Source organism: Neodiprion virginianus, chromosome 7 (genome assembly GCF_021901495.1).
Source record: "Neodiprion virginianus isolate iyNeoVirg1 chromosome 7, iyNeoVirg1.1, whole genome shotgun sequence".
In the NCBI taxonomy this organism is placed as follows: Eukaryota; Metazoa; Arthropoda; class Insecta; order Hymenoptera; family Diprionidae; genus Neodiprion; species Neodiprion virginianus.
Genome location: NC_060883.1, coordinates 2,935,431 through 2,962,890, shown reverse-complemented (window position 1 = coordinate 2,962,890; position 27,460 = coordinate 2,935,431). Strand labels below are relative to the sequence as shown.

At 38.0% G+C, this 27,460-nt stretch overlaps 3 protein-coding genes across 3 annotated transcripts in view; 2 read left to right on the top strand and 1 right to left on the bottom strand.

Annotated features, from left to right (window-relative positions):
- LOC124308525 (uncharacterized) overlaps positions 1-9,809 on the bottom strand; it is a 33,522-nt gene extending 23,713 nt beyond the window's left edge. Inside the window, exon 1 of the mRNA XM_046771314.1 lies at positions 8,120-9,809. The gene's annotated coding sequence lies outside the window, so the exon portion shown is untranslated. The remainder of the gene's footprint in view (positions 1-8,119) is intronic.
- Positions 4,504-7,385, top strand: LOC124308527 (cytochrome P450 6k1-like). Its single transcript, XM_046771322.1, has 6 exons — positions 4,504-4,589; positions 4,742-5,321; positions 5,378-5,743; positions 5,803-5,987; positions 6,527-6,815; positions 7,096-7,385. Exons 2-6 carry the CDS (start codon positions 4,793-4,795, stop codon positions 7,260-7,262), a joined length of 1,536 nt encoding a protein of 511 aa, XP_046627278.1. The 5' UTR covers positions 4,504-4,589; positions 4,742-4,792; the 3' UTR covers positions 7,263-7,385.
- A 12,664-nt stretch (positions 9,810-22,473) lies between the features above and the next one.
- LOC124309016 (uncharacterized) lies at positions 22,474-26,956 on the top strand. The gene is made up of 5 exons (XM_046772233.1): positions 22,474-22,623; positions 24,168-24,338; positions 24,851-25,069; positions 25,274-25,579; positions 26,742-26,956. The coding sequence occupies exons 1-5, from the start codon at positions 22,474-22,476 to the stop codon at positions 26,859-26,861; spliced, it is 966 nt and encodes a 321-aa protein (XP_046628189.1). The 3' UTR covers positions 26,862-26,956.
- The last annotated feature ends 504 nt before the right edge of the window (positions 26,957-27,460 follow it).

Below are 27,460 nucleotides of genomic sequence, written 5' to 3'. Positions count from 1 at the left end.
CTTCCCTTATTTCTACTCATTCGCACCTTGATGATTTATTTAATTTATTATTTACTTTCTTTTTTATTCATCTATTTACGTATTGATTAATTTCTTCTGCACCTATCGTTCGTTTTTGTTCTGTTTATCTTTATCCATTATTATTATTATTCCTAAAACTCTAACTTTCATTTTTATTTTCCATTTTAATACAAATTTCACGTAACATTTATGTTATACTGCTTAAGGGGACTTGTTCCAAGACGAGTAAACGCCTCCCTCTCTCTCTCGCTCGCTCTCGCTGTATTTCTCTCTTTCTATCATTGAAGGAAAGGCCCAAATCGATCGTTTAAAATCACACCGGAAAACATCGGCGTACGAACCGGTCGCTGCTATAACATACATATACTTACAGTTTTTTTTTTTTTTTCCCCCCCGTCAAAAATTGTCGGAACTTATCTGTATATATGTATGTGTGTGTGTGTGTATACATATATCTATATATTTCCGGTTTTTCATTTTTCGGTACAGATCGCGTTTTCAGTTAGATCATTCTAAAAAAAAAAAAAAAACTTGTATGCAAAAAATTCTCAGCCGTTCTTTGTTCTGATCTTCTCCTTTCGGTGATTTCTCCTTTTTTTTTTTTTTTTAACCCCCTTATATCTGAGTTCCGAAGCTAAGAAATTTGCCTTTTAAATTCGATCATTATGATCATTAACAGTTGTATAATTTAGAACGTAGCTGCGTAGCCAGGAATAAGTCTTTCGTTTCTTTCTTTTCGTTGTTTGTCATTTTTTTTTTTTTTTTATTTTTAAAAATTTTTCTTCTCCTCCGCCATTCTGTTTCCTTTCTCTTTTTGCCACGAATTTTGACCGATTTTCGTTCTCTACATATCATACGTTCATTCATAGATAAATTAATATTTTTTTCTTCTCTCCTTTGATTTCTATATGTATAAACTTTCTTCTGTGAAATCTTCTTCTGAAATTCCGTCGATGAGATGCAAACAATTCGCGGTGATTAAAACTCCGCATATGGAAATTAGGCAAATGAGGAAGGAGAAGAAGAGAGGAAAAAATAAGTAAAGAAGAAGGGAAAAACAAATAATAATAAATAGTCAGTGTGAGACGCGGTGCTCGACTCTTTTGATCACGGTCGGTCATTCGCGTGGCTGTTGGCCGGTCACGCTGTGCAGGCTGTATAAAATATATACATATAGATATAATATAGGTACAAGCGACGACGACTTCTCCAAGCGTGGCCTCAGGCTTTCGGTCAGTGACACTGTTTCATCAGTAAATTATTTTTCATTATTACACTTTGTCATTGTTTTTTTTCCAAAACTCACCCGATATCGCAACACGAGATTTCAAATGTGGAAAACTTTATTTTTTTTTTTTTTTGTCATCAAACTGTTATGTCACGTAATAACGATAATCTTTGTTGTTGTTGTTTGCAGTCGCTACATTATTTTCATAACGCGAAACACGTATAACGGTATCAATTCAATTAGAAATTTCGACGATGTTCTGTATTTTGAAATCAGTGCAGCCCTGTTATTCGAAATTCGTTTGAAATATCCGCCCTTTTGATTTCTCGAGGAAAGAAAAAATCGACTGTATCACAGATCGATCTAGCGATTTGCAGCTTTTTTTTTTTTTGTAATATGTTACAGTAGACCAAAAACAAAGCGACACGTATTTTTTTTTTTTCATCTGGCATTAAACACTTCAAGGGGGTGAAATCACCCTACAAGGTAAGGAATGTCAAGGAGTTGTTTGGTAATTTTTAATTTTTTTTTTTTTATTTAGATTTCGAAAATTACATTTTTCATTTCTCGTTACGAGAATACTTTTCCAGTTGAATTGGTTAACAAAATATTACGTTCCTGTGGGTGAAACTGCCAAATCACCCCTTGACATGCGTTACTTTGGAGGGTGGTTTTACCGCCTAAAAGTGTTTCATGGTAGATAAAAAAAAAAAAATACATGTTTAGTTTTCGGTCCACTATGACATATTACAAAAGAAATGAAATCGGAGAGATCTACCTAGGATCCAACGTAAGTGTAAGTCCAATTCGAAGACCCCTCGGGCCTAATGTGTCCGATTGGAGTTTGTGCGGTGTTGGACTGTGGGTCTCGATGAGCCGGATCAGCCGGATATCCTGCCAAGCTGTTACACAAGAACGACGCTTCCTCGACGCCGGCAAGTCGGCCGCCTCGCATTATTATGCCATGTCTTGAGACGGTCGAGTGGTTGAAGAAGGTGGGCAGTAGGCAGGTAGGTGGGTACTTGACTCTTTCAACTCTTCGTGTCTACCAGCCGGGGAACCGACTCCATAAACACGCGCAAAGGCGCACTTGAAGTTCGAACCGAACCGAAGGAACGAGCCAGAGATCGAAGAGAGAATCTGACTGGCTGCGGTGCCTTTCTATCCTCGGGTTACACCTTGGTTACACCTTATTATATATACCATGGCTGCGGTTATGCCTTACGTTTCTATAACTTGTTATAATATCTCGAGCGAACGCGTCGCCGATCAGCACTTGGAGATATCAAGAGTCAGGTATACACCTGGAGCGAATCGATGATCATGACCATCCGCAGCTTCCGTAATCATCATTTGCCAATTTGTGTAACATTGCAATCAACCTGATTACCGTAGTTGTTTAACGGTCCACGATCACGTGATTTCCAATCAGTTTCACAGTATTCTTTTACACGATCGTGATGCTGCAACGCAGGTATAACCTTCGATGGCTTCTGGATCTATACCTCGTTATCGTTCCAACATTTTTCAAGTTATTTGACACAACTGATTTTACCGAGGAGCTATTTAGACACTGATGAAATCCGCAGGGAATTTTCGAAATCGCATATGAAGTCGGAATGGAATGGTTACAATCGGATTTGAAATCGGAAGCCGGACATTCCAAATTTTACTGAAAATCTTACGGAATCGCTTGAAATCGCTAGAAGATAAAACAACGCTTGGAATTCGATTTGAAATCATATTGTTTAATACCAGTGAATTTCAGATCCCGGAAAAATTATTTAAAATCCGTACAATGACATTTCGATGACAGAAAACCACTTGAAATCAGTGAAAAATATTTGATATTGTCAAGTGAAAATTCGACGTGCGTTTGAAATAGAATGTCATCGATTGAAATCGGCATAAAAGTATTTCAATGACATAAAACCACGTGAAATCGGCAGAGAACATTTAAAATTTCCAAGTGACATTTTAACCAGCTTTCGAAATAGAGCGGAATCAGTAGAAATCGGCATAAACGTGTTTCAATCACGGAAAACGATATGAAATTGGCAGAAAATATTTGAAATCGGCAAATGACATTTCGACTAGCGTTCGAAGTACAATGTCATCGATTGAAAATCAACAGAATAGTATTCAATGAGAATATAAATCGTTAGAAATCGGTACGAAGGTTTGAAGTGGAAGTTGAAATCGGTATGGGAAATATCAAAAATTGCATAACCTCTAGCGGAATAACAGGGGATGAAATAAGCCGATATGTTCGCTTTCTCATCTTCAGAAGATTGTAATCTTGAACTAGCATTCTATTTTAGGACACGCGGCTCGATTTCATACTCTCCGTTTCGCTCCAACCGATTGCACAGCGGCTAGAAGTTGCTTGGATAGATAAAATTACACGGTGCAGGTACTCGCTGCTCGTGGAAGTATAAGTAGATACCCATTCGTATCTGTATCGAGACTTGAGCTATTCTATGGAGCAAGTGCCGAGTCTCTCGAGCGAGCCGGAGTGCCCATTAACCAGGTATGTCTCGATTCTTGGCGACCGTGATCCGCGGCGCTATGTGTGTTTTGCAATCGGTTAAACTGCGCTGAGCCATTCCCTCTCCCTCTCTCTCTCCCCCCTCTTCGCAACCAGCAGACCGGCAACAGGTACTTTCTACCCAGATCGGTACAACCGAGCACATGTAGGTACATTTTATTGTGCACTGTGCGCGATACATTTATGCATTTTATAGGCATGAATCGAATGTCGCGTACAGACTGCACGTTGAAAATGAATTCATTGCATCTTCGTCGGCCATTATGAGGCCGCTATTTCAAATTTGACATTTTTTTTTACACCTATTCGAAATCGGCGAACAAAGACACTGTTATAAATAAATTTTGTGTCTTCGATTAGCTTTTGGATAGCCTTGATCTATAGTCTGCAAAATTGGTTGACCCAACTCATCGTTTGTAACGTTGGAGATAACAGTAATATGCCCTACATGAAAGGTTGTACAGCTTATGCTAATTGTAATGGTCTAGTTTGATATCCTATTTAAGAGGTTGCGCAATAGACACAAAATCGTTAGAATTTGATTATTTACACGTTCTATCAGTGCACACTCTTATCTCTACTGCAATTGGCTCAACTACGCCAATGGTTGAGCAGACGTTGCGATATATTTTTTCTTACTGCAATAAACAACGGAGTTATCAGGAGGGAGAGCTACATGGTAAAGATAAACCAAGAGTTAATAAGCGGTCACGATGAGAGGAGAACGGTCTGTTCTCATCCAGACATCGTGCAGATCAAACTGTTTCAAGTAGTGGCTCGTTGCGCTTGTTGGTAAGTTAACAAAAACCGAATCATACTATAATCCCAATTCATTAAGAACGAGAGAAAGATGTAACGAATTTTGTGGTGGTGCACGTATGCTCACCATCATCTTTCACAATCGTTCAATATATTCGCGGTCTACATCTTATTATGAGAAACAGGTGGACTAAGGAAAAACACCAGTCGTTGGCTTCTGATCCAAGAGACCCAAAATGGGCATTCTGTCATTGAACTGGTGGCTGGATTTCGCGGTGGTGTTTGTGTCCGCCATTGTGGCAGCCTATTTGTATATGACACGGAATTTCAACCACTGGTCGAAGCGAAACGTAATGGAAGTGTCACCGATACCGTTCTTCGGAAATTTCTTGGACTGTTGTCTGTTCCGTAAGTCAACATCGGAAGTGCTTCAGTCGGTGTACGAAAAGGGTGGCGGCAATGAGGGAAAACCTTACGTGGGATTTTACGTCTTTGACAAGCCAGCTCTGGTCCTGCGAGACCACGAGATAATGAAGAGAATCTTGATCAAGGACTTCGACTACTTCACGGACAGATTCATGAGAACGGATGCTTCGGACACTATAGCCTATGGGAATCTATTCCTCATGAGAAACCCGGCGTGGCGAGCGATGCGTCTGAAACTATCGCAATTCTTCTCAGCTGCGAAACTCCAGCGGACTTTCAGACTGATGGTGGACGTCGGTGAGGACCTGGACAGACACTTGGAGGCCCTCAAACTCGGAGGTAAAATTCGAGTTATTTTCACCAGCAGAGCTTTAATAAGATGTTTTTATGATTAGGCGCCGGTCGAACGATCGAGGTTAAGGAGATTGCGGCTGAGTTCATGACCGATATGATAGGATCGTGCGCCTTCGGGCTCAGAGTGAATTGTCTGAACAATCCGGACGCGGAATTCAGGACGTGCGGAAAAAACATGTTCCAGTTCAGCTACGTACGCAGCGCCGAGTTCACTTCGATATTCTTCATTCCGGAGCTGGTCCGACCTCTGAAACTCAAGTTCTTCTCCAAGGCGTCGACAAACTTCATGCGAAAGGTGTTCACGGAGACTCTCAACAAAAGGATGGAGAGCGGCGTTCGCAGGGACGATTTGATCGACTTGATGATTGACTGGACGAAATCGGATATCGACATTTCCGAGGATTTCAGTAAGATTAAATACCTTCACAGGGAGAACAACTGACGTCTTGCAATTCTCTTTGAGCAGAACTCGAGGGAGACTCGCTCGTCGGAACGGCCGCACTTTTTCTCGCTGCGGGATTCGAGACAACCTCGACAATCATGGCCTTTGGACTCTACGAATTGGCTCTTCATCCGGATGTACAATCAAAACTTCGGGAAGAGATAAGGACTGCTATGGCCAATAACGGAGGCGATATAACATACAGAATGGTTTGATGAATTCTCATCTTACGCTCTTAATCGACACTCGGTCTTTTTCAGTTTTTAACAAAGTTTCGTTCGGCGAAGCAGATTTTTATTTCGAAGAAATCACATTTGAGATAGATAGCGCGACGCTGTTAAGAAGTCGCTGAACACTTATCGGAATTTCAAATTTCAAGATGGCGAATGAAAGGACGATCGAATATAAAGCAAAAATTTGATCAATTCTCGCGGGAATTCATTTCTGAAGTTTTCCAAAATTGCTACAAATTTAGGAACCTAAAACACAGCGAATCCAAGGTAGATGATGGTTAAAGATTTGTCGGTTTTCGATAAAAAAAATCCCCATTCGTCTTATCTCATCACAAATCTGACGATAAAATCGTGGAATCCGAAATAGCGAAATATCCAATATAGTGATTTGAAAGATTTTTCATCCCGACCATGAAATTTCGCAACTTGAACCGTTGGTAACAAGTTCGTGAAACTTCTTCTCCCAAATTATACACGCGCAGCTGTTTTTTTTTTTTTTTTTTTCATGTCCGCAGATCAACAGTCTTCCGTATCTGGACAAGGTCGTCTCGGAGACACTTCGAAAGTATCCGTCTCTACCGTTCTTGGATAGAATGGCGAACACTGATTACGAAGTGGCGGAAACTGGCCTTGTAATCGAGAAAGGTACACCGGTTTATGTTTCTCTTCTTGGGCTGCACTATGACCCCGAATATTATCCCGAACCCCATAAGTTCGATCCGGAAAGGTTCAGCGAGGCAAACAGGGACAAAATACCGCGCTACGCTTATCTGCCCTTCGGAATTGGTCCCAGAAGTTGCGTGGGTAAGAAAACTGGATTTTGTGAATGAATTGAAAACTCGAGAATCTTTATCGTCGTTTATATTTTCGACGGGAATTTTTTTTTTATCCCTTCACACTGTAGAGAAACATCATTTCTAAATCGTTATAAATATCTTGCAAAATTTTGGAATTTTTCTATCACTTTGGTATGTTTCGTTCGGAGCTTGGATTGACATTTTTGATGACAGAAATTTTTAGCTGGAGGAAAAATGTTTCCCATTTTTAGTATCAAGGATTACGGCAATCGTTCGATTTCTTTCAGGTCTCAGATTAGGAATGCTCCAATCGAAGTTGGGGATTTTGAAAGTCATATCAAACTACGAGCTCACCGTTTGCGAAAAAACTAAAATTTCGCCGCGTTTCAATCCGAAATCTGTATTGATAGGTGTGGATGGTGGCCTCTTTGTTAACGCTCGTAAAGTCGAGTAAAACTAACCAAAAAGATCTATAAATTACGTCGTCGAGCGAGTAATGAACGCTACGAAGTTTCTGCATGGAGAGAAAATAAAAATATATTTTATATTTGTATATCTTTAGTCTCTCATTTATTAAGAAAAAAAAAAGAACAATAACTTTGTATTCGTATACATATATACGATTAATGAATTTTGTACCTATGATTCCCTCTCGTGTTATTAATTAGCTATTCCCTTCTTAATATTAAATATTCAAATTCCTTCTTCTCACATTATCCGATTCCAATAACGAGCAGAACAAAAAATTTTACAATCAAATTGTTTTTACAAGAGAAAAATTCATATCGGGTGGTTTAATCCTAGTCATTCGCACCTATGGAAATTTTCACATTACTTACACGGGGTTACTAAAACCCCCAGGCAACTTTGGAACGTTATTACTGTACACAACATTACGTTGTGCACAGTCAAAACTTGAACAAAATTCTAAGACAAAATTTAACAATTCAAAAATCGACTCCAATCTTAGTTTTATTATAAAACGATGGAGGATGTGGGAGAGATTTTTCAACCAAAAAATGTAAAACAATACGGAATACATGCACGGGGTCTCTGAGACCCCGAAGTTCGTTCACTCATTCTTCATTTTACTTGCACAAACAATCCTGACTCAAGGACGCTGACTTTAAAACTGTACGTTAAAGTCGGCTCTGGGGTCAACTGAGCCCCTTGTCAGTGACTAGGGTTGATATTGATAAAATTATCGGTATAATAAAAAATAATAAAACGTCATCAAGCCATGAAAAAAAATAAAAAAATAAAATAAAATAAATAAAAAACGATCACTTTATTAGTACAACAAATACTTACAGAGCCGTTTTTATCGACGACGAGGAAGCAGGAAGACAAACGGTGATATCCATCGGTGCAAAGCTGTGCGTAAAAGCTTATGTGTGTATAATTATTGATGCAACAACAGTGTGATATGTGTTTACAATTGCAATTAATCACGGTGCAGCGATTACAATTCGTCGCTTTTCCTTTTTTCTCTCTCTTTCCCGCCTTCTGTTCTTCCTTTTTCCCTCTCACATGTCACTCGAATACAAGCTTGCTTATTATTACAATCCGTACACGATGTACACCACAATCCGTTACGCTGCACTCCGTTACATATATATGTATATATAAATTATATGTATATTATGCACACACGTTTCTGCACGTTATTGCACCTATGCCCACAACTGCATCATCACTGTTTGTACAAATACGATATCCCGACTCGCCGATATTCTTTTCTCTTGTTTTCTTTCACCTCGGTTTTCTCTTTTTCTTTGATTCACCCTTTGCAAACAAATATCGACACCGCCGATTATCACCGATTTCAAAATCAATCGCTCGGTCGATTCTATCAGAAGCGGTGAATATTCAACTAGCGACGCGAATTACGATTGCAAAAATTTTTATACGATCGGTAAGTTTGGATACTATCGACTGAAATCGGTCCTCGGTTTCTATCCTCTTCGCTTCTATCCTTTTTTTTTTCCTGCCAAGTTGCGAGGCTGCAAGCCGATCTATCGGTCACTCGTTAATGTGTCTCCACGGTCATTTCGGTTGAGTCACTCAGTCGATACGACGAGCACAGAAATTGTTATCGTTGTCGATTTTCTTTTCGAATTTTACTCCTTTTTGATCACCCCTCGCTCTCTTAAATATCACAATAAAATCGAAAAATCACACTGCCACAATGCTACACCTTACACCAATCATATTTCTCCACGTTCGGTTGAAATCGATCCGCCGATCTAACCCAATTTCGATCCTTTCTGCTCCCTGTCCAATCCTCACTTCCCTCGTCGATTTTCCCTCCCTATTTTCGAGGACAACCAAACTTCGCTTCACGCTTTTCTTGCCGGTCAGCAAGAAATCGAACGATCCTCAAGAGAAACTGAGATCGGGATCGATTGCCGATCGATGACGATCGGATTATATCCTTCTATCGTCTTTCTTGTATCTTCTTTTCCAATTCTTCTATCCCAATTCCACGACACTCTTCATCGCGATTCTTTTCGAAAGAGATCGGCAAAACCAAAGAGGTAAAAACCACCTCTTCCTCCGTTCGAATTCACTCCTTCCTTTGCATCGGATATCGGTCGAGATATCCCTGTACAAATGAAATGAAGAAAAAAAAAAACAAACAAAAAATAAATAAATAAATAAATCGACAGATTTAAAAATCGTTAGAGGACACCGATCGCACTGACATGACCGGTAAGATCGGTAAATAACGAAAAGTCAAATAGCTCGACAGTCACATGTTGAACATTTGTAAATCCCAAATCGAAAACATTGTACTTCGTTCATTTTTTCGTACACGATTCCAACGTAAGAAATACAGGAAAAATCGGTATGACAAATTCACTTGTATATCCTCCACCTTTTTATCCCTCCAAATTCTCTCTATTATTTCACCACTAAAAACGTTCTCTTCACCCAGCAGATCCGTTCCAAACGGACGTCGTGTGGCGACTGTCGGCCCTCCTCGTCACTGCTGGGATTCCAACTGGGTTCTCTCTTCTCGTTCTCCTTCTCCCTCGGTTCACTCTCTTCGTCCTCTCTCCGCCCCCTCCCTCCACCGTCGGTTCGAACGTGACCTCCCCCCCCCCCCCCCCCAGCCGCCGCCTCCACCGTCCCTTCCCCCTCCCTGCCTCCCCCTGCAACCCCTCACTCGAATAGTCCTCTCCTCCTCTTCACCCTCCCTCCCTTCCCGCCGTCTATCAGGGATATTGGGATTGGGTTTTTACGTACGGATGTCGGGCGGTTTTTTTTTTTTTTTTTATACGCCGCGAATTTTTCAATCCACCCCTGAGAATTTTGAATCCCGATCCCTTTTAATACTATCTCAAAGTTTCGTTATCCCTGACCCTCTGATTACATCTCGCATCGTCGACTATCGGCTGTTGTTGACTTTGTATACAGGCTTAGAAAAATGTAATTTTTCCTAACAAATTAATTAGATATAAATTATTAATCATGCAAATTAGAAGGGAATTCGGCGAAGAAAGACGATGAGAACTGTATTTTATAATTATTTATCGAGATGATATGAAATCTGTTTTTTGAGATTGCTACCTCTTTTTTTTCCTGCAGTCAAATGTGAACTTAATATCTATTTATCGTTCCACGAACGTCAAATTGTAGCAAGGCTTAAAAGAAAACTTATAAATAGTACGAGTGATAGTGATAAAAAAAAAAAAAAAAAAACGGAACAGCAATATTTACTAGATTCCTTCGTTACAGAGAGTTACAAAATTAATTTTTGTTTGTTATTTACCAGTATATATTTTTCGGTTATGGTGAAAAGTGAGAAGAGTTGCGGACTATTCGTGTACATATAATGTATAGTAACCACGAATAGAAATTTCTCTCTGTATACACAAGTAACTGATAGAAAGTGAATTTCTCTATATTTCGCTTTTTCAAGCTCCATTGAAATTTTTTTTTTTTTTAACCATCTCCATTTGTTCGTTCTTTTAAAATGATTTTTCAGAATCTCCAGAATCAAATTTTTCATCCCTCAATCTTACTTTTGTTCTAATATTGCTGTTTAAATATATGATAATTATCGTTTTTTTATTACATGCGATAATTTTTTTCTCGTAAGATTTCTTCGATCGGGAAGATTTTTGTAACTCGTATATAAAAATGAGAATCGAAGTAAGTTAACATTTTCACTTTCGTCTAATCCTCTTCACCAAGGAAATAATATTATTTTCATTTTACAATTTTCTCAACTTTAAACATTTACCCGTTATTTCAAAACCCGATACGATAAATTAATTTTATTGATAGGGCAAAAGGAATAAACAGAAAAAGAAGAACGTTCGCCGTATCAGAATCCGAATTGCTTGAAGGAACGAAATTTTGTGATCAGTCAAGAAGAGAATTTAATATTCTTTTGTACATGTTTCATTGAAGTTAATAATAATTATATCGATAGCTCGATAATGCAGTCATATAATATCACGAGTCGTAAGAAGATGGTATTACACACAAGAAAATGAATCAGCGTGGTTAACAATTTGATTGTCACACATATTATATTATTCCATAATTCCGAAGCTTCGTTTTTAAACTTTCATACTGTTAATAACGCGGGCATTCACCTTTCGGAACGATAACTGTTTATTCCAGAAATGAGTGCTTTGACAAAAAAAAAAAAAAACGATGATAATAATAACAGTAAGAAATAAAGCTGAGATATGCTAATGAAGTTTTAACAGTCGGAAGTCGATCAAAGTGAAATTAATGCTGTGCTCTGCGTTTGAAACATCGATGCGACCTGCAGCTCGTGAGTTTCACGACTTGCAAATGATTCATTTGTTTCGTTTTAATTTACCTCCTGCAAATATTATGTCAATCGACGTAGCATAAACAAAATCGTTAAAAAAGAAAATATCGTAATTCCAAACGTTAAATTCATCGAGTATCAGTCGCTTTGCCAGAAGATTAAGTGCCATCCATAAATTACGTGACACGTTAATGGGGGGGGGGGAGGGTATCACCGCAATGTGACATAGTGCGACAAGGGGCAGGGGGGGGGGGGGGGGGTCAAAAGCTTCGTGACGTCACATGTTAAAATTGAAAATACTAAAACACGAAATTTATATGTGAATAAAAAATTTTTTAAATTTTCGAACTTGATCGATGTTTTTATTAATAATAAATGAAAATGAAGTGCCTGATTTACCAGTAATAGCTAGTATAAAGATGTGGGTCCAAAGTCGATGGACCCAAGATGATTAAGTTTTTTATCTTTAATTATCATAATTAGTCGCTTTCTGTTTCCTAATTAGTCGTTTTTTTCTTTCTTTTATCGTAAATATTTGACTCTGTGTTGATTTTATTAGAGATTACTTAATAAAAATAAGAAAAAAATGAAAACAACTTTTTTCTTTTGATTATTTTCAAATACATGCATAAGTTTGAAAAATTTTGTGACGTCACATCAGGGGGGAGGGGGTTCTAAAAATGTGACAACCTGTGACAAGGACGGGGGGGAGGGGTTGAAAAGTTCTAAAATTCGTGTGTCAACAAGTTCGAGTAGAAAATTTGATTGGACTATCGCAGGTAACTAATGGCTAAAATTTTTTCTCTCTCTTTTTTTTTCCTTCTCTTCTTTCTTCACCTTATCTTAAAACAGAAAATTCCCCAGCTAACTACCAGCGTTATCGTAACGGGTGACTAATTTCGATAAATATAATATAATGTGCCTTAATTTTCGACAGAATAAAAAACTAACCGCAATCATTCGGCGCATAATTTAAAAAAAATTAAAATAAATAAATAAATAAACAAAAAATCCTCGTCCTTTGGCAAAATATTTATACATCAATCCTGCATAATCAATTGTTGCCGGAGCAGGTATTTTTTTATTCTTTTTCTCAGAAAGAAATTCGCCAATGAATTTAAAAAAATTTTTTATTCCACTTCTCTCGTCAAGTTTCAGTAATGTTGTTTATTTAAGTGCCGCACGAATATTTCGCATTACAAGGCAAATCCAACGTCCTAAATATTACTGCATTATAGAGGTATACATATACGTATAATTAGATATTTCTGCGTGAAAACTGAAAGTTTTCTTTTCAATTCTCTCTCCGATATACGATGTATAATGTACGCGTTCTAATATGTCACCTGCACTTTCGCAAAATTTATGGGGTACTTAATGTTACACATTAAATATGCCTAAACTCCACCTGCAGCTATTCTGGGCTCAAATTTTCGAGGCTCGATTGTAACGGAGTTCGGATGCCCGTAGGGCTAGTTTCCGGCCATTCGCAGAATTGTTATCGAAACTCCGTTGATCCCCTCGCGATTTCCCCGAGGAGACCGAATTTGCAACCCTTTTAGGGCGTCGCTCTCTCCAAGCGATAAATTGCAGCGAAATAAAATCAGCGGAATACGACAAACGATTTTCTCAAACTGAACTTGTCGATTTTTTTTCTCCGTCCTTGACGAAGTGAACAAAATCGAAAATCACCAAACTATCATCTGAATAGTATTATTTGCAGAAAAAAAAAATGTGTTGAAGTTATTTTAGATCAATGTCATTAGATTTAGGAAATTGACAAAGTTATGGGAAGAAGCAAAAAATTAAAATTTATCAACTTGCAATTTCGAAGCAGATAAAAGGCAGAAAAAGTAGCGTTTAAATTATATTCTTCGTTGAACAAGACTTCTGAGAAATTTTAACAGGCAATTATCTAAAAACGGAAAAAAACAAAAAGCAATAATGAGTTGGCCCACTTTCGCCTGTTTCTTTTTCTTTTCTTTTCATTTTCTCTTGTTTTCTTCTTCAATTTACAGTGCAGAGTAAATTATATCTATTCGCTGATATGTTATGGGAATTGAGGTAATTATTACACTTTGATAATTAATATTGCATATGTAATCATTTGGAGAAAAAAAAAAGAAAAACACTACGGAAAAGTAGGAAAGAAAAACAGTGGTCAGTAATGTATGACAAAAAGAGTATAGAATATTTAATGCAAATTACGCGGTACGATAAGAACCGTGAATAAACTTGGACGTAAATTAACGTAGAGAGAGAGAGAAAACGATACATGGATAGAAATCCTACGTTGTCAAATCAAAGGATTCAAATTAAATCGTTGATTTCGACTTCGCGTCAGCTGTAAATAAATTGTCTAGAAATGTAGTCGACTATTGAAACATTGAAATAAACTTGAAAAAAATTGACTATGGTCATGATCAAAGTGGATAAAAAATAGTGGAATACTTGTAAAAGAATCGAGAATATTTCTTCATCTTCTTATAACAGTTTTAAAAATTATACTTCTAAAACTGAAAAACTCTGTCTATCTTCAAGTTTGAAAGTCGAACATCGAATCTAAATTATGAATTAAAAATACAGACAATGATATCCCCCCCCAAACTCGTAAACATTTTCGCTACGAAGCTTTTCTAGGAATTGTCAGACACCCTTTCAAGGGGAAACAGCGGGGTAGAAATAGCGACGCGTAAAGCTCGCAGCCTCGTCGGTATCTAATGCTGCGGCATTCGCCTAGGGAACCCTTCATTCATATTACATGGGTGTATAAAGCCGGGCGGCCAGCTTCGCGCACACGTCGAATTACCCCGTAGTTCGTTACTACCGCTCGGTCCATGTAATATGCGGATCTCTCTGCAACTCCGGATAGTGCTGCAGGTGTCTAGCTCACCCATGATAATCCGACATGGTGGGGTGCTGCTGCTAGACGTGCGGGGTTTAATTTAACACGGAATAATAAATGCGCGAGAACCCGAGTCACGAGTTCGTCGTAACCTTTTTTTTAGCATGCCTGTACGCATAAAATTCTAATTAATTATAATCATGAGAATAGCAGATTGCGCAGAATTTCATTTTCCGCACTAGCTCGGGAATGTAACATTTTGCGCATTCATTTGGGTGCGCAAAATCGAATTTTGCGGACTTGGTTAGGAAAGATTGTATTCTTCACGTTTGATATTTATGCACCGCCCTCTAAACACAATAAATTTGTTTTCGGTAATAATAATTGTAGAGTAGAATTAAAAAAGACTGGAAGGAACTGCAACAAGAATTTAAAAAAAAAAAAAAAACAGGTAGAATAACAGTTTTCTCTTTACTGCATTGATATTTGTCGTTGTGAAATAGTTTATTTTTTTTTTATTAATGATATTCGTTTTTGGTTACCCAGATAGATGCGAAAATTTATACATTCCCGCGCTAGTGCGGAAATTCGAATTTTGCGCACTAATTTCACAATCTACTATTCTTATACTTACGTATACCGAGTAAATTATTTAACAGATTCGTATTCGAATGAAACGATTTTTCTTTCTTCCTTACAAATGCAGAACTTTTTTTCCATCGAATTTACACCCACGCGAAATTTTCCTACAACACTAAATATCGTAGTTCTAATTCGCCTTGCCTCGTTTATAGGTAAATTTGATTTTTCGCTTTATGGTATACTTACTGTTAGCTGGCTGGGAACCGATCATCAATACCTGTGCAGCGCACCGTCATTATTTCGCCATGCTTCGACGAGCAAGCAGATATTATGGTCGAACCGCTGAAAGCCGACTGATTTTAAGTACATAATCTTAGGTCAGAAGTGTAATTTATGGTATAGAATCGGTAATTGTGGTAAAAATTAAAATGTCATCAGTTGAGGAGTCACTTGATTCCAGGTCGGCAACAAATTGATATATCCGCTCTTTTCGGATTATAACGGTAGTATGGTATTACTTTTACAATGGTCTAATAGGAAGGGACATTAGCTTTGGACTGAAAATTTTACTAGGGATTTAAGACTGGGTTGAAAATTCTCGGTATATATATATATAAGCAACTATAATTTGACAGTATAATTTCGACATTGTTGTGCCTTAAAAATAAATTGAAGGAAAATAAATAGGGCCTGATCGATTTCAAGTAATTTCGAAAGATTCTTGGAAAGACAATTTTGGAAATATCTTATCGTATAATGCAGGGTTAAATTTTACGTTAATCGATAAACGGATTATCAAGTTATACCCAAAGTCGATGCGAAAATATTATTATGTAAAAATAGTAAAATCAAAGATTGCATAATCGAGTTGTTGTAACAAGAAATCCAGCCTGCACGGATCGATCAAGTTTTTAATGAGAATAGAAAATCACGGAATTGTATTAATGCGAGTACGTATAATAATCATTGCAAAATAAGGCCTTATTTCAATCGTCTTTTCACAATCACAATCTCATTTTTAATTTTAGTTTCACCCATCGGTACGTACGAGTAAACATTTCTTATTACCGTCGAAGCTTTTTTTACACGGTTTTATTGTCACTTACAACAGCAAGGGTCAGAAAATCAAGGATAATAAATCGAATCCATGTTGATTGTACGCACTTTTATTTTGGGTTCGTCGCTTCTATCCGATAGGTAAACTTGTAAAAGGGCTCTCGGCAAGGTCCCGGGGCGTCTTTTCTTGCATTAAATGAGGCCGCGGGTGTCTGCGTGTTTCCAGGCTTTTCCTTGCAGCCCCCGATCCCTGGGGATTATCCGGGTTAATCCCCGGGGGGGCTCGAAGGTTGCTGGGTGAAATTTAGTGCTACGCGATGAGTTTATGTACGAATTCGTTTCTCGGTACGCCTTTGCATTGCCCATTTCGGGGAGGGAATTATTATAACCTCGGTGTTTTCGTTGCCGTCGAAAAATATATCATCCTTGAATTTTCGGCGATAATCAGGAAACGTTAATTCTTTGTATCGTATAAAAGACTACTCGAAAATTTGTAATTCGATCGGTATAAACTTTGCATTGTGGATAGTTTGTGGAATGATTTGAACTTTTCACTTTTTAGTGGCACGATCGTTATTCAAGCGCTGTTTGTCTCTTATCGAATATATGTACGATGAGAAATTAAAATTCGAACACAGAACGAATTTGTCATTTTTACAGATCAACTTTTAGAATTAAACACAATATTAAAACGCACATCCAGATCAACTTAAGGCAATAAGGACAGTACTCTGTAAGTCAACGTAAAATCTAGATTTTTAACTTTTTTTTTTGACTAAAATCAAAAATCAGAACACGCAAAAACTAATAATCTAAATTTAGATGTAACCTAATATCACTAATCTAATTGGATCAATTTAATTATTTATTTACTATCAATAATAAATGAGTGTCTTTTGACTCAATAGGTTTTCCATGAAAAATAGATCTGGCAACAGCGCATTTAACAGAGTTGTATGTTATTGTTGCCGGTGTTTAGTTGAATGTCATTTATAAATGTACAAAATGTGTAATGAAATAACTCAATTTCGACACAACGGACGATTTGCGGAGAAAAAAAAATAAAAAATTGTAAGCTGGAAAAAAAAGCTTTTTTTTTATCCGGCGTTGCCAAACTTTCACGAGTCAGATATATGCCATTCATTTTTAAATATTTTTTCGATCATTCGGATTGAAATGTTTACAAAACCACACGTCAGAAAATATTTTTCTACAATTTTTTCGTAATATACAAAAACCGATTAATATAAATGACAGTTCTCTATATTTTCGTCTTTAGCAGTTGTGATTAAACTGTATAAAAAAATATGCATTTTACACGAGATTCCCTTAACGACTTGATGTTAAACATCGAATTTGTTAATAATTAATTACACAAGAACTGCACGTCAGATCTTTGTCAAAAAATTATTTTACACCTATTTATTAACGATTAATAACTTATCAAAGATTCAGCTCCAATAATCGAACGATGCTTTTTATTTTTCTTACTACTTTTATCTCTGCCGAAATGACGAACGTTTGCAAGCAAAATGAGAAAACGATTCGTCAGCGAATTATATTCCTGCGTACGAACTGTATGGGCTTATATGTTTCCCCTAGGAAATGCGTGTAGTGCCTATATAGGTAATACTCGTATCATAAAGTTTGTTTTTCCGATCGTTTCAACGGCCGGTAAATATCCCATAATAAAAGTGTGTGCGTTTCTGTTTTATACGTAAACGAGACAGTTTTATGTCGGTGGAAGTTATTTGAGTAAAAAAAAAAAAGAAAGTCCAACGCAGACAGTCGCAACGGGCATTCCGTGACGAATCCGCAATTTTTTGTCACATATAACGTTTTCCGTTCCATCGACGATAATTTATCGTGATAATGATCGGGGCGTTTTTTTTTTTTTTTTTCCATTTATAACTTGTATCGTTTGTCGGCGTTATCACTCTTCGTCTCGGATTAGGTATATATTTAATTTGCAATTTTAAGGATCGATAAGGATAAGTGAAAATATTAGTGCCTACATAAGAAACGAAAAAAAAAAAATATCTATCGTGATAATCGAACTTCACGAAAAGTAATATACAAAAGTTAGATTGAGTTTAAAATTTAAAAAAAAAGAAGAAGAGTCGAAGCCAGTCAAGAAGTGGCGATTGGAGATTGCGTTTTCAGTTTTATTCATTTAATCAATGTCACAAACTGTTTGCACATTAGCTAAACGAAATCGTATGTGAATCATTACTTTACCTGCGTAGTTTCACTTTAAATAATGAAAATGCGAAGTGATGGTGATTAATAGGTGAAATAATATCGGATTAACGTTAGTTGGCAGGGAATGTCCTGTATATTCTCGTATACGTAATCGGTGCAGCGGAGGCCCCGCCGTTATATGCCAACCCATCATACTCTGTTTGTTTTCAGAAGATATCCGACATATATATGCGCTAACGTGGATGAGCGCTGGGCTCGCTGGCTCGTTTGTTTGACGTTGCGAAATTGCGAAAATAACTCGATTACCACGGATATAGGTATACACCTACGTGTTCAAAGCAGTCGTGGCGGATCCGTCGCGTTTCATCCGTCCACGATCGCGTCGCTCGATGAAAATTGAAAAAAAGTGTTTATAAGGGAGAGAGACTTTTTGTTTCAAATGAATTTCATCCCTGACCTGATCGTTAAATTATTATACATTGGGGTGGTTGAAGAAAAAAAAAACAAAAAAAAAATTTCGCGCCTTTATCCTCCGAAACGTAGTGTTTGATACAAAAAAAATCTCAGCTCCGTAGCTTAGGTATAAAAAAAAAGGCTGCTCACTTGATTTTTATTTTCTAATCCATATTTTTGCTTGAAACTGATTCTTCGACCTCTCCAAACCTCTGTAACAAAGCATAGTGATCACACTAATGAGAACACTATCGATTTTCCGTTTTTTCTTTTGCAAATAATTGGTAGTTTTCAGACGACTGTAACGTAACGTGTGTTCTTTCATGAATGTGAAAAATGTTGATTAGTTTATATGAGTATTTCAACTTTTAACGAAAATTGAAATTAAAAATCAAATGAGTTTTGGGGGGATTTTTTGTCTATCAAACCCTGAAATTTCATGTCGTAAGAGCGATAGAAAAAATTGTTGTTTTGTCCTTTTGAACTGCCCTTTTATGCGTAATGGCAAATGTTGCACTTCGTTCTTGGAACTAATTCAGGAGTCTCTCGCATTGCAGCGATATATAAAGAGAGAGAGAGAGAGAGAGAGAGATCTCAACACAATCTCTAGAGATCTGAGTACCCGGATAACCGTGAGTAGCACTACGTGTTGTTATCAGTTTGCCGGATAGTTTCAGACCCCGAGGGACAGAGGAAACGACAGTTCGAAACGTGCTGCAGGATGTTATCCAAGCTGGTGGTTCGCGACCCTCCAGAGTGTCTCAGCCGTGCCCAAAAAGCAGACGACCCTCAATTGCATTCCCGCGTTTCCTTTTCCCCATGAATCACGAGTCTCGATCATTCGGGGAAAAAGTTTTTCGATCCTTCAATTTTATCTTCATTTCTATACCTACTCGGCACGAAAAATCTCCAAAATGTGCTCAGCATTGATATCGATTGATCTTCAGTGATGAGTCTCAATCAAGTTCAAGCTCGGGATGTTTTGCAGTTGGCAGAAATGAAAAATACTGCCATCGCGCGAATTGTGCACAAAAATTTCTGCTACCTCTAGATACTCGTGAACTTTAGACAATAAGTCTAACCCAAAAAAGTTCTAAGCATAGAAAAGCCACGAGCTGTCCTTCAAATCCATCGAAGAATGAGACGTCAGTGATGATTATTGACCATGGACAGAGCCTTGGACCATCAGACCTTGTGATCGGGCACTTTTGCATCTGATTAAGTTTCTCTTGAAGAATTGTACATCGGTAACGACGTCTGATCCATGGATCGAGACTTGGACTACCTGCAGACCTTGTCTAAATTATTTTTCTACGTCTTTTCACGCTTTGCGCTGACCGGTGGTCCCGCAAATGATCGACACTCTGGATCCAGAAGCTAGAAGCATCGGTCAGCGATGAGCGGATAGCATAGAAGGTGAACGCGGCAGGAAACAGGAAGTGACGGGTAGTTAACCAGGCAGAAGAAGGCAGCGAAGAGAAGAAGTTCTTGGGGCGTTGAGACAGTGCCGCGTTTGTCTAATCGCGGAAGGAATGAAGGATGGGTTGCAGGCCAGTCTTTGCCGTGTAATCTATCCGTAGTTGCTTTATAGTTGCTTTCGCAATTCTTCTCTGTAGATTAAAACACTCACTTGCAAAATGGAGGGACGACGTTTTGTTGTGGCTTGTTGGAGTGATCGGAAATACACTGCAGGCACCGTCCGACCAATATCGAGATCATCGGATCATCATACTTCACACTAAAAGATACGGAAATCGCTAATGCTAATTCAGTTTATCTAAACCTGACGATTAGAGCATTAAATGCGCGATCTGGTAAAAAAAAAAAAAAATAGGGAATGTGCGAGGGGTTAAGATGGAGTTTAAATGGTTATCTAACATCGGATGACTTGATTAAGTTGCGAACTCTACTATGGTGTATCAGAAAAATCTCTTGAGGATTTCCCATTCGCACTCGAGAGGATGTATTCAAGATATTTGAACATCACCGAACTTCGTGAAGTATAATTTGAGGTCTCCAAGCTTACGTTAAATTTGGATTATTTGGTATTCTTTGACTGGACATTACAAACTTTACATAGTTTTATGTGAATTCATGATTTAGTTTGGGTACAAAGATTCAACTTGAACTTCACGTGACTGAGAGTAACTTTTAGAATCAACAATGTCAATTACACCTTGCCCCGCTTCATGAGAAACCTGAAGTCACTCAGTTTGGATTCCTACTTCGAAACGACCTAATTTGGATTTGTAAGGTGTCCAAAGAAGGCATTAACTGAACATGATGTAATTCGATACCTCGTTACTCGATCGCTTCTCGTGAAATCAACCGACTACGTGAGAACATTGAATTGAAAGCATTTACGTCAACATTGAGTCTCTTATACGCGATTGAAAATGATTTCGGATATTATCTGACGCAGATTTGGAGCAAATCTTGAATACTGATCGGTGTACGATGAAAACTGGTGTAAAAACATTAAGTCCAGCCACTGTGCGTGATCATTTCCTACTCTATCTTCTACCTGCGATCGAGATTATGATCTGGCGCATTCCCTTAACCCGCATGGACCGAAAGAGAGTCAACGACATATAAATGACGTCACTCTCACAGTCTGTATAATCCCATGGCCGGAATTCTTTGAGGTGAGATTCACGCTTCGTTCTTCAACGCTGCATCATCCCTGGACTGTATACCTGTACACACCTACACCCACACACAGATACACACACGCAGACACGAATTGGATCTTATACGCATGTGTGTATAGAGCTGGTATTTGGTCAAGAATGCCATGGAATCACTCTTGATTCAATCTGCTGCCCCCAAAGAATTCCCATACAAAATTTCGAGAAACCCTCCAGTTTTTTCTCCCCAACTGTCATCTTCTTTTTCATTTCTTCCTTTTTTGTTTGTGCCTGAAACAAACGTCTCCCAAAGACTGATTTACACTTGGAAATGAACATTAGAGATGGACAAAGGTTTTGAGACGAGTATTTAAAACTTTGTTGCACCAACTGCAACTATTTCTGAAGTAATTTAATTACCGCTGCACCTCGATTGTTTTCTTTTCTTTCCTTTATTTTTTTTTTCTTCTATTTTTCACTCGCTGCGTGCAACCTGTATCTAAGCATCACATGCACATGCACAACTTGGCAGCATCGAGGTTAACCAGAGTCCCATGTAGAGAAAGGCTGGACTGTCTTATAGAGCTGTAGTTTATACTGTTAATTCTGTTCAGAAGCTGCAGAGTTATTACCGTTACACATAATACGCGTGACTGTGTATGCTTCTGTAAATTATTTCTCGAATAACTTGTTGCTTATGTAAAATATATAATATATATATATATATATATATATAAATTAATCTTAAGGATTCTCCAAGGATATTGGAATGCTTTGCGGAAATATGTACCAACGATACTTATGAAATATTATGGATTGACTATTTTGCTACCCAGCTACCTGAAATTTGTTTTCGGGACTTTTCTTCTACCTGAACGGAATTTGTTTTCCTTGCTTTTAAATATTTGTAGAGTAGAAACGTAGCGGCAAAAAAAAAAAAAAAATAGAAAGAATTCTGAAGATATTGAGTATGACAGAGAAGAGGTGAGAAAAAAAATTGATCAACGACGATCTACAAAATGGATACAACCGCTGGATCGTTTTTGGTTATGTCGGGTTTGATCGTCGATGATCGTGGCAAATCTCTGGCTCGTTTAGATAACCCCAAATGAAGAAGGATAATTCGTTTGACAAGGACTTGGAAGGTTTGAAAACCTCTGACAAAGATGGACGAAAGTCACGTAACGATCGTGAATCGGGAAAGGAAAAACAGGATCACAGTGACATCGTGCACGCCTCGTTTCGGTTTCTTCAATGTGTGAGTGGATTCATAAAAAATTACGTAACTGTCCGTGATTGATCGATATAGGATTTAGAAAAGGGAAAATCAAGATTTTCAAACAAGAAACATTTGCTTTTAATACTTTCTTAATTTATTCATTTTATCGATTTGTTTACACTGCCTCTAATTCTAGAGAGAGGGAGAGAGAGAGAGAGAGTGAACAACGGCGAAAGAATCCGGTGTTATAAATTCATCAAAGATAACTATGAAGGGGTAAAGAATTACAAAACAAAGAGATTACAAACCGCTTGTTTAAAAAAATCAGGTCAGGCTTCCTTCTTCCTTTCTTCTGGTAATCCGAGACACCTTGAGGTAACACAGAAACGACGGGGCTGATTAAAATGTAGCGCATAAAAATAAAGCTTGTAAGAAATAAAAAAAAAAAAAAACAAATCATAACAACGATTAAGGAGGAAAAAACGTCAGTTTCGCGTTACATAACACGTATAGCTTTGTTAAGAATTTACTTGCTACGTTCATTCGCTGCAGTGTCCAAAATATGTGGGAAATTTTTCTAGACTCGGTACAACACATTGGAAAAATTATTCTTTCGATGTTTTGTAACAAAAACGTGACGTACACCGAGAGATATTTTTAGTTCCGGTTAGCGCTCAGTTCTTAACTATTTACATTTTTTACCACGGTCGAAAAGTATAGTCCTAGGTAGAAAATTTTACGACATGCACGTCCTTGTCTCCAAAATACATAAAAATTTGGAGTAAAATTTTGAAAACTATTGTCAACAGGTCGAGGAAAAAAGTAGTCCAGTTGAAAATGAAAGTATGTGTTTTATTTACATATCATACGTAATCTTGACGAGTAGTAGTTGTACTAACTTATCGAGAAACTGGGTCGCTTGCATTACAGCTGCAACAGATCGTCTCATGTGTCGTTATAGGCATGCATAATATCTCGAAAGTGCAGCGTATGTGACAATATGATACAGCAACGCAATGAAAACGCATCGCGACGCTGCAACGCAGATTAATGATTTCCAGCAGTATCACATCTAGTGTAGAATTTCCGGTATAAATCTAGAATAGTGAAACAGAAAACAATAGTGTTATCACTCTGGCGTTTAATGTTTTCTTATACGCTGTAGTTTTGAAATATTTATTCAAAACGGACGCGCATTTGTTGAGTTTGAAGTTTTTTACCTCGTTTATGTTCTTTGAAAAAGTGAGTCGATAAAACGATTTGCAACTTGCGAGTGGTAATCGAGAAATTATTTAAAAAAAAACAAAAATGATAAATACACAGATTTTGATGTAAAAGAGTAGAGTATCAAATCACGCATTATTTGGATAAAAAAAATTCGTGATTTAATTTTAACGGTGCTAAGTAACTATTCGCATCGTTTTAAATAGTACAATGCCTGAAATGCATCGGTAGTCATTATTGAACGTAAGAAACGAATGAAAAAAATAACCGTTTTCTTCAACGTATAAAAATCTTTCATCTAGTATTGTGAAAGAAACTTTCATGTAGTGAAATAAACTTGAAATCATTTGGATTTCCAGATCGCTGCTGGGCTGGTATTTGTCTATCATATTATCGGAATTTCGTTACATGGAATATCAAACCTGTCCGATTTATCGATCATCATAATATACCCGTGCTGTTTCTTGGCCAGTCTGGTACTCGCCATTAGCAGAATGTTGAAATTCATACCGAACCCAAAACCCATCGTCGTAAGCATATTTCGAATCATATTTATGTATGCAACGAAGTACTAAAGATTTCGTACCGTTAAAAGAAACCGCATGAAGGATTAATTCTGAGGGATGCAGAAATTGAAGAAAGTAAAACTGCATTATCAATTGCAAATCTCTATATTTTTCACATATTTAATAATCATCCGAAACCGTACAAAGAAAGATATTCCAATTGATCGTCTAACGACAGTCGAAAAAGCGTGTAATCTACGTTTAAAAAAGACGCTGCACGTGCCTGGGAATTTGTTTTTTTTATTTTTTGTTTTCAAAAACACAGTGCATGGGTCGTTTGTCAAACATTAGAAAAACCGAAACTGGCCGTTGCATTATAGAGCCTATCCCATAACCCCCGTGTGATATCATATCTGTAATCCGCAAACATCTTCAGAATTTGACAAATTCCGTATAAAATGAAAATGTTTCGTTGAAAATTTCTTTCGCTAAAAAGACAAGGAACAAAAAAGACCACTTCTCTCTGACCGAAACAGCCAGTCACCATTTCCGTAATCGGATGGATCTGCATGCTCACCGGTGCAATCTTAATCATGAGGCATGCTGAACTCTCTATTGACGTTCACACTATGACCGACCACGAGATCGCCGAAAGTCCGATTTTCATCCATGATTTGTCAGTCTGCGCACTATCGCTGATCGGTTCTTCGGTCTACATCGTGCATGCTTGGCTCCTCTACGATTGCTGGTGGTGGGTAGGTCGATTTTCAATCAACAAACTCCAATTTTGTAAATTCAACTTCCAAAGGTGCGAAATAGTCATTTGCTTTTCAACATCTCGATACATCAACGTCACCAACTTCAGCCTCGTGATTTGTTCTCATAATTCATCATTCAGATCCGAGTCGTTGTGTGATTATCTTGATCAGTAGTTTGTTTTGCAACCTGTTCTGTCTCAGGATAAGAAAAAGGAGAAAGAGATGCAAGCCAATGAGAGTGCTGGAGAATCTATTAACGGATCGAGAAACGGAATGACGTCAGGTGGAACGGAAGCGAAGTACCAACCGGATGGCACATCGGGAATGACTCTTCCGGGAACTTCTAGCGGGCAGAATCGATCCAACGAGCCTGGGAACACGAAGGTTAGAAGGACCTCAAAGCTGCTTGAGAAGCTTCGAGGCAATTCGAAGACCGAAGTCGACGAAATAGACCCTTTCGTTGACCTGGATAAAATTCTTCAAGAATCCATGGGCCCCAAGGAAATTGTCAGTTTTTCTTTCTGCCGTTAACTTCGTTTACCACCTCGTTGTCAGAATGGACGGTTGCTTTTCCTCTCGTAATTCGAAGATGTATTTTCAAAAGTGGATCAGATCTTTCGAACGATTTAGAACCTCAAACCAATTTTCAAATTACAGTCTTTTCTCTGTGCATTTTTTTCGAGTTCAACCGCAACGTTTTCAGATTTTACTTTTATCCTTTTATCATAAACATTCCTCCGGTCTAATCAAGTCGAATCGAGCTCTGTTTGTGCGACTTGGAACATGTGCCTCAAGGCTTCTTCATTACCGAGCCAATTGCCGGTACCGCAGTGACCGCTCTTATCTGAAGTCAGCCACTTACTCGTCTCGTCGTAAAAAATAAACGCAGTTGACCGTAGATTGATAAAGAAAGTTTAATAGGCAATGGCAATGCTTAAGAAGGAGTTTTATAACCACGGCGCTAAACTTGGCCGGCAAAATGTTCATTCTTTGGTACCAGATGTTTAACTCCGTGAAGAGTCACCTCAGTTAAACGAAGTTTTTATACCTCTTTTAAAATGAAGTTTTCTTCTGATGAATGATGATTCCGAAGTAATTAAGTGGAATTATTGCCCGATTGGAATCATTGCACTATGATTAATTTCGATAAGGAGTATCAGAGTCACCTGAAACCTTGAGCCATCATTGATAACTGCACGGTGAAGTAATCGGTACTGGAATTTTGATGATTCGATACCGTGAAACCGCGACTTCTGTCACATGCATTTGTTCACAGGACGAATTATCCTTTCCTTGTACTTGTTGCGAGTTTATGTAATAATTCTCGATTCCACATATCATTAATACCTCAAGCCTGTAATGCCTATCAGCCTGCGAATGATTGATATTCCAACGACCCGAAGGAATTGCCATAAAATAAATTAACCAGTCGACGTGATGCAACGAGGACTCTCAGCAATGTGTGAGCCGAGCGCGGACTCTGAATGTCTAATATTCATTGGGGTATTTTTAAAGAGGAAACCTCAATTGCGACAATGTTAAAGCGCCGTCCATTCCTTCACGTTGTGTGGTTGTAAGTCGACTCAAGGATCGTGATAATTAAACGGCGTCTAATTACTCGCAACTTAAGCGACAACTAAGCTGACATTTCGTCTTTTCTCACACTCAGAACATCGAGGATGAACCTGTTCAACTTTACTGCTGTTGCGTCGAATTTATACGAATGTTGAAGCAGGAATGCAAGAGCAGTGTTCCAGGTCATGAGTTTCAAGTCGTTCATGTTATGTGATGAGGGCTTCAGGATTGTGTCCTGATTATGTCTGTAAACGAGAAAAGGACATTTTCTTCATCGCGCGAGTGTTATATAAATCCAATCGACGTTATTATTTATGCCGTTTTGTTCATTGTTTTTTTTTTCTACTTTGAAATACAACCAGAACCAAACCTTGATCAATCGCGTTTGTTTGTTCGTTAATTTCTTTTATACTCTGTTTCTTGAAAATGACCCGTTTATCATTGTGAAAGATAAAAACAACGACCCGAGGTGATAACCCGGTGTAAAACAAACCGACCAATTCATTGGAAAACACAAAAATATAGAACGTTTCCAACTTTGTTATCACTCTGGACACGCTGCTGGAACAGCGAATCCATCATTTTCTGTGTAACAAATCGCGGTGATTCTCGTTTGAGAATGATTTCACCCCGAGACCTTCGAATCGCGGAAATCGCACACCTCGACGATGCTCCAAATTCGTGCGTGAAGCTCACAAACGACGTTGCGTTATAGCTGCACTTAATTTTCATTCTTAAAGAATGTTTTCGGTCAGCCTTGAACTCAATTTGCCGAAATGTGAGATCACTGCTCTAAGCTTTAGACCCTAAAGT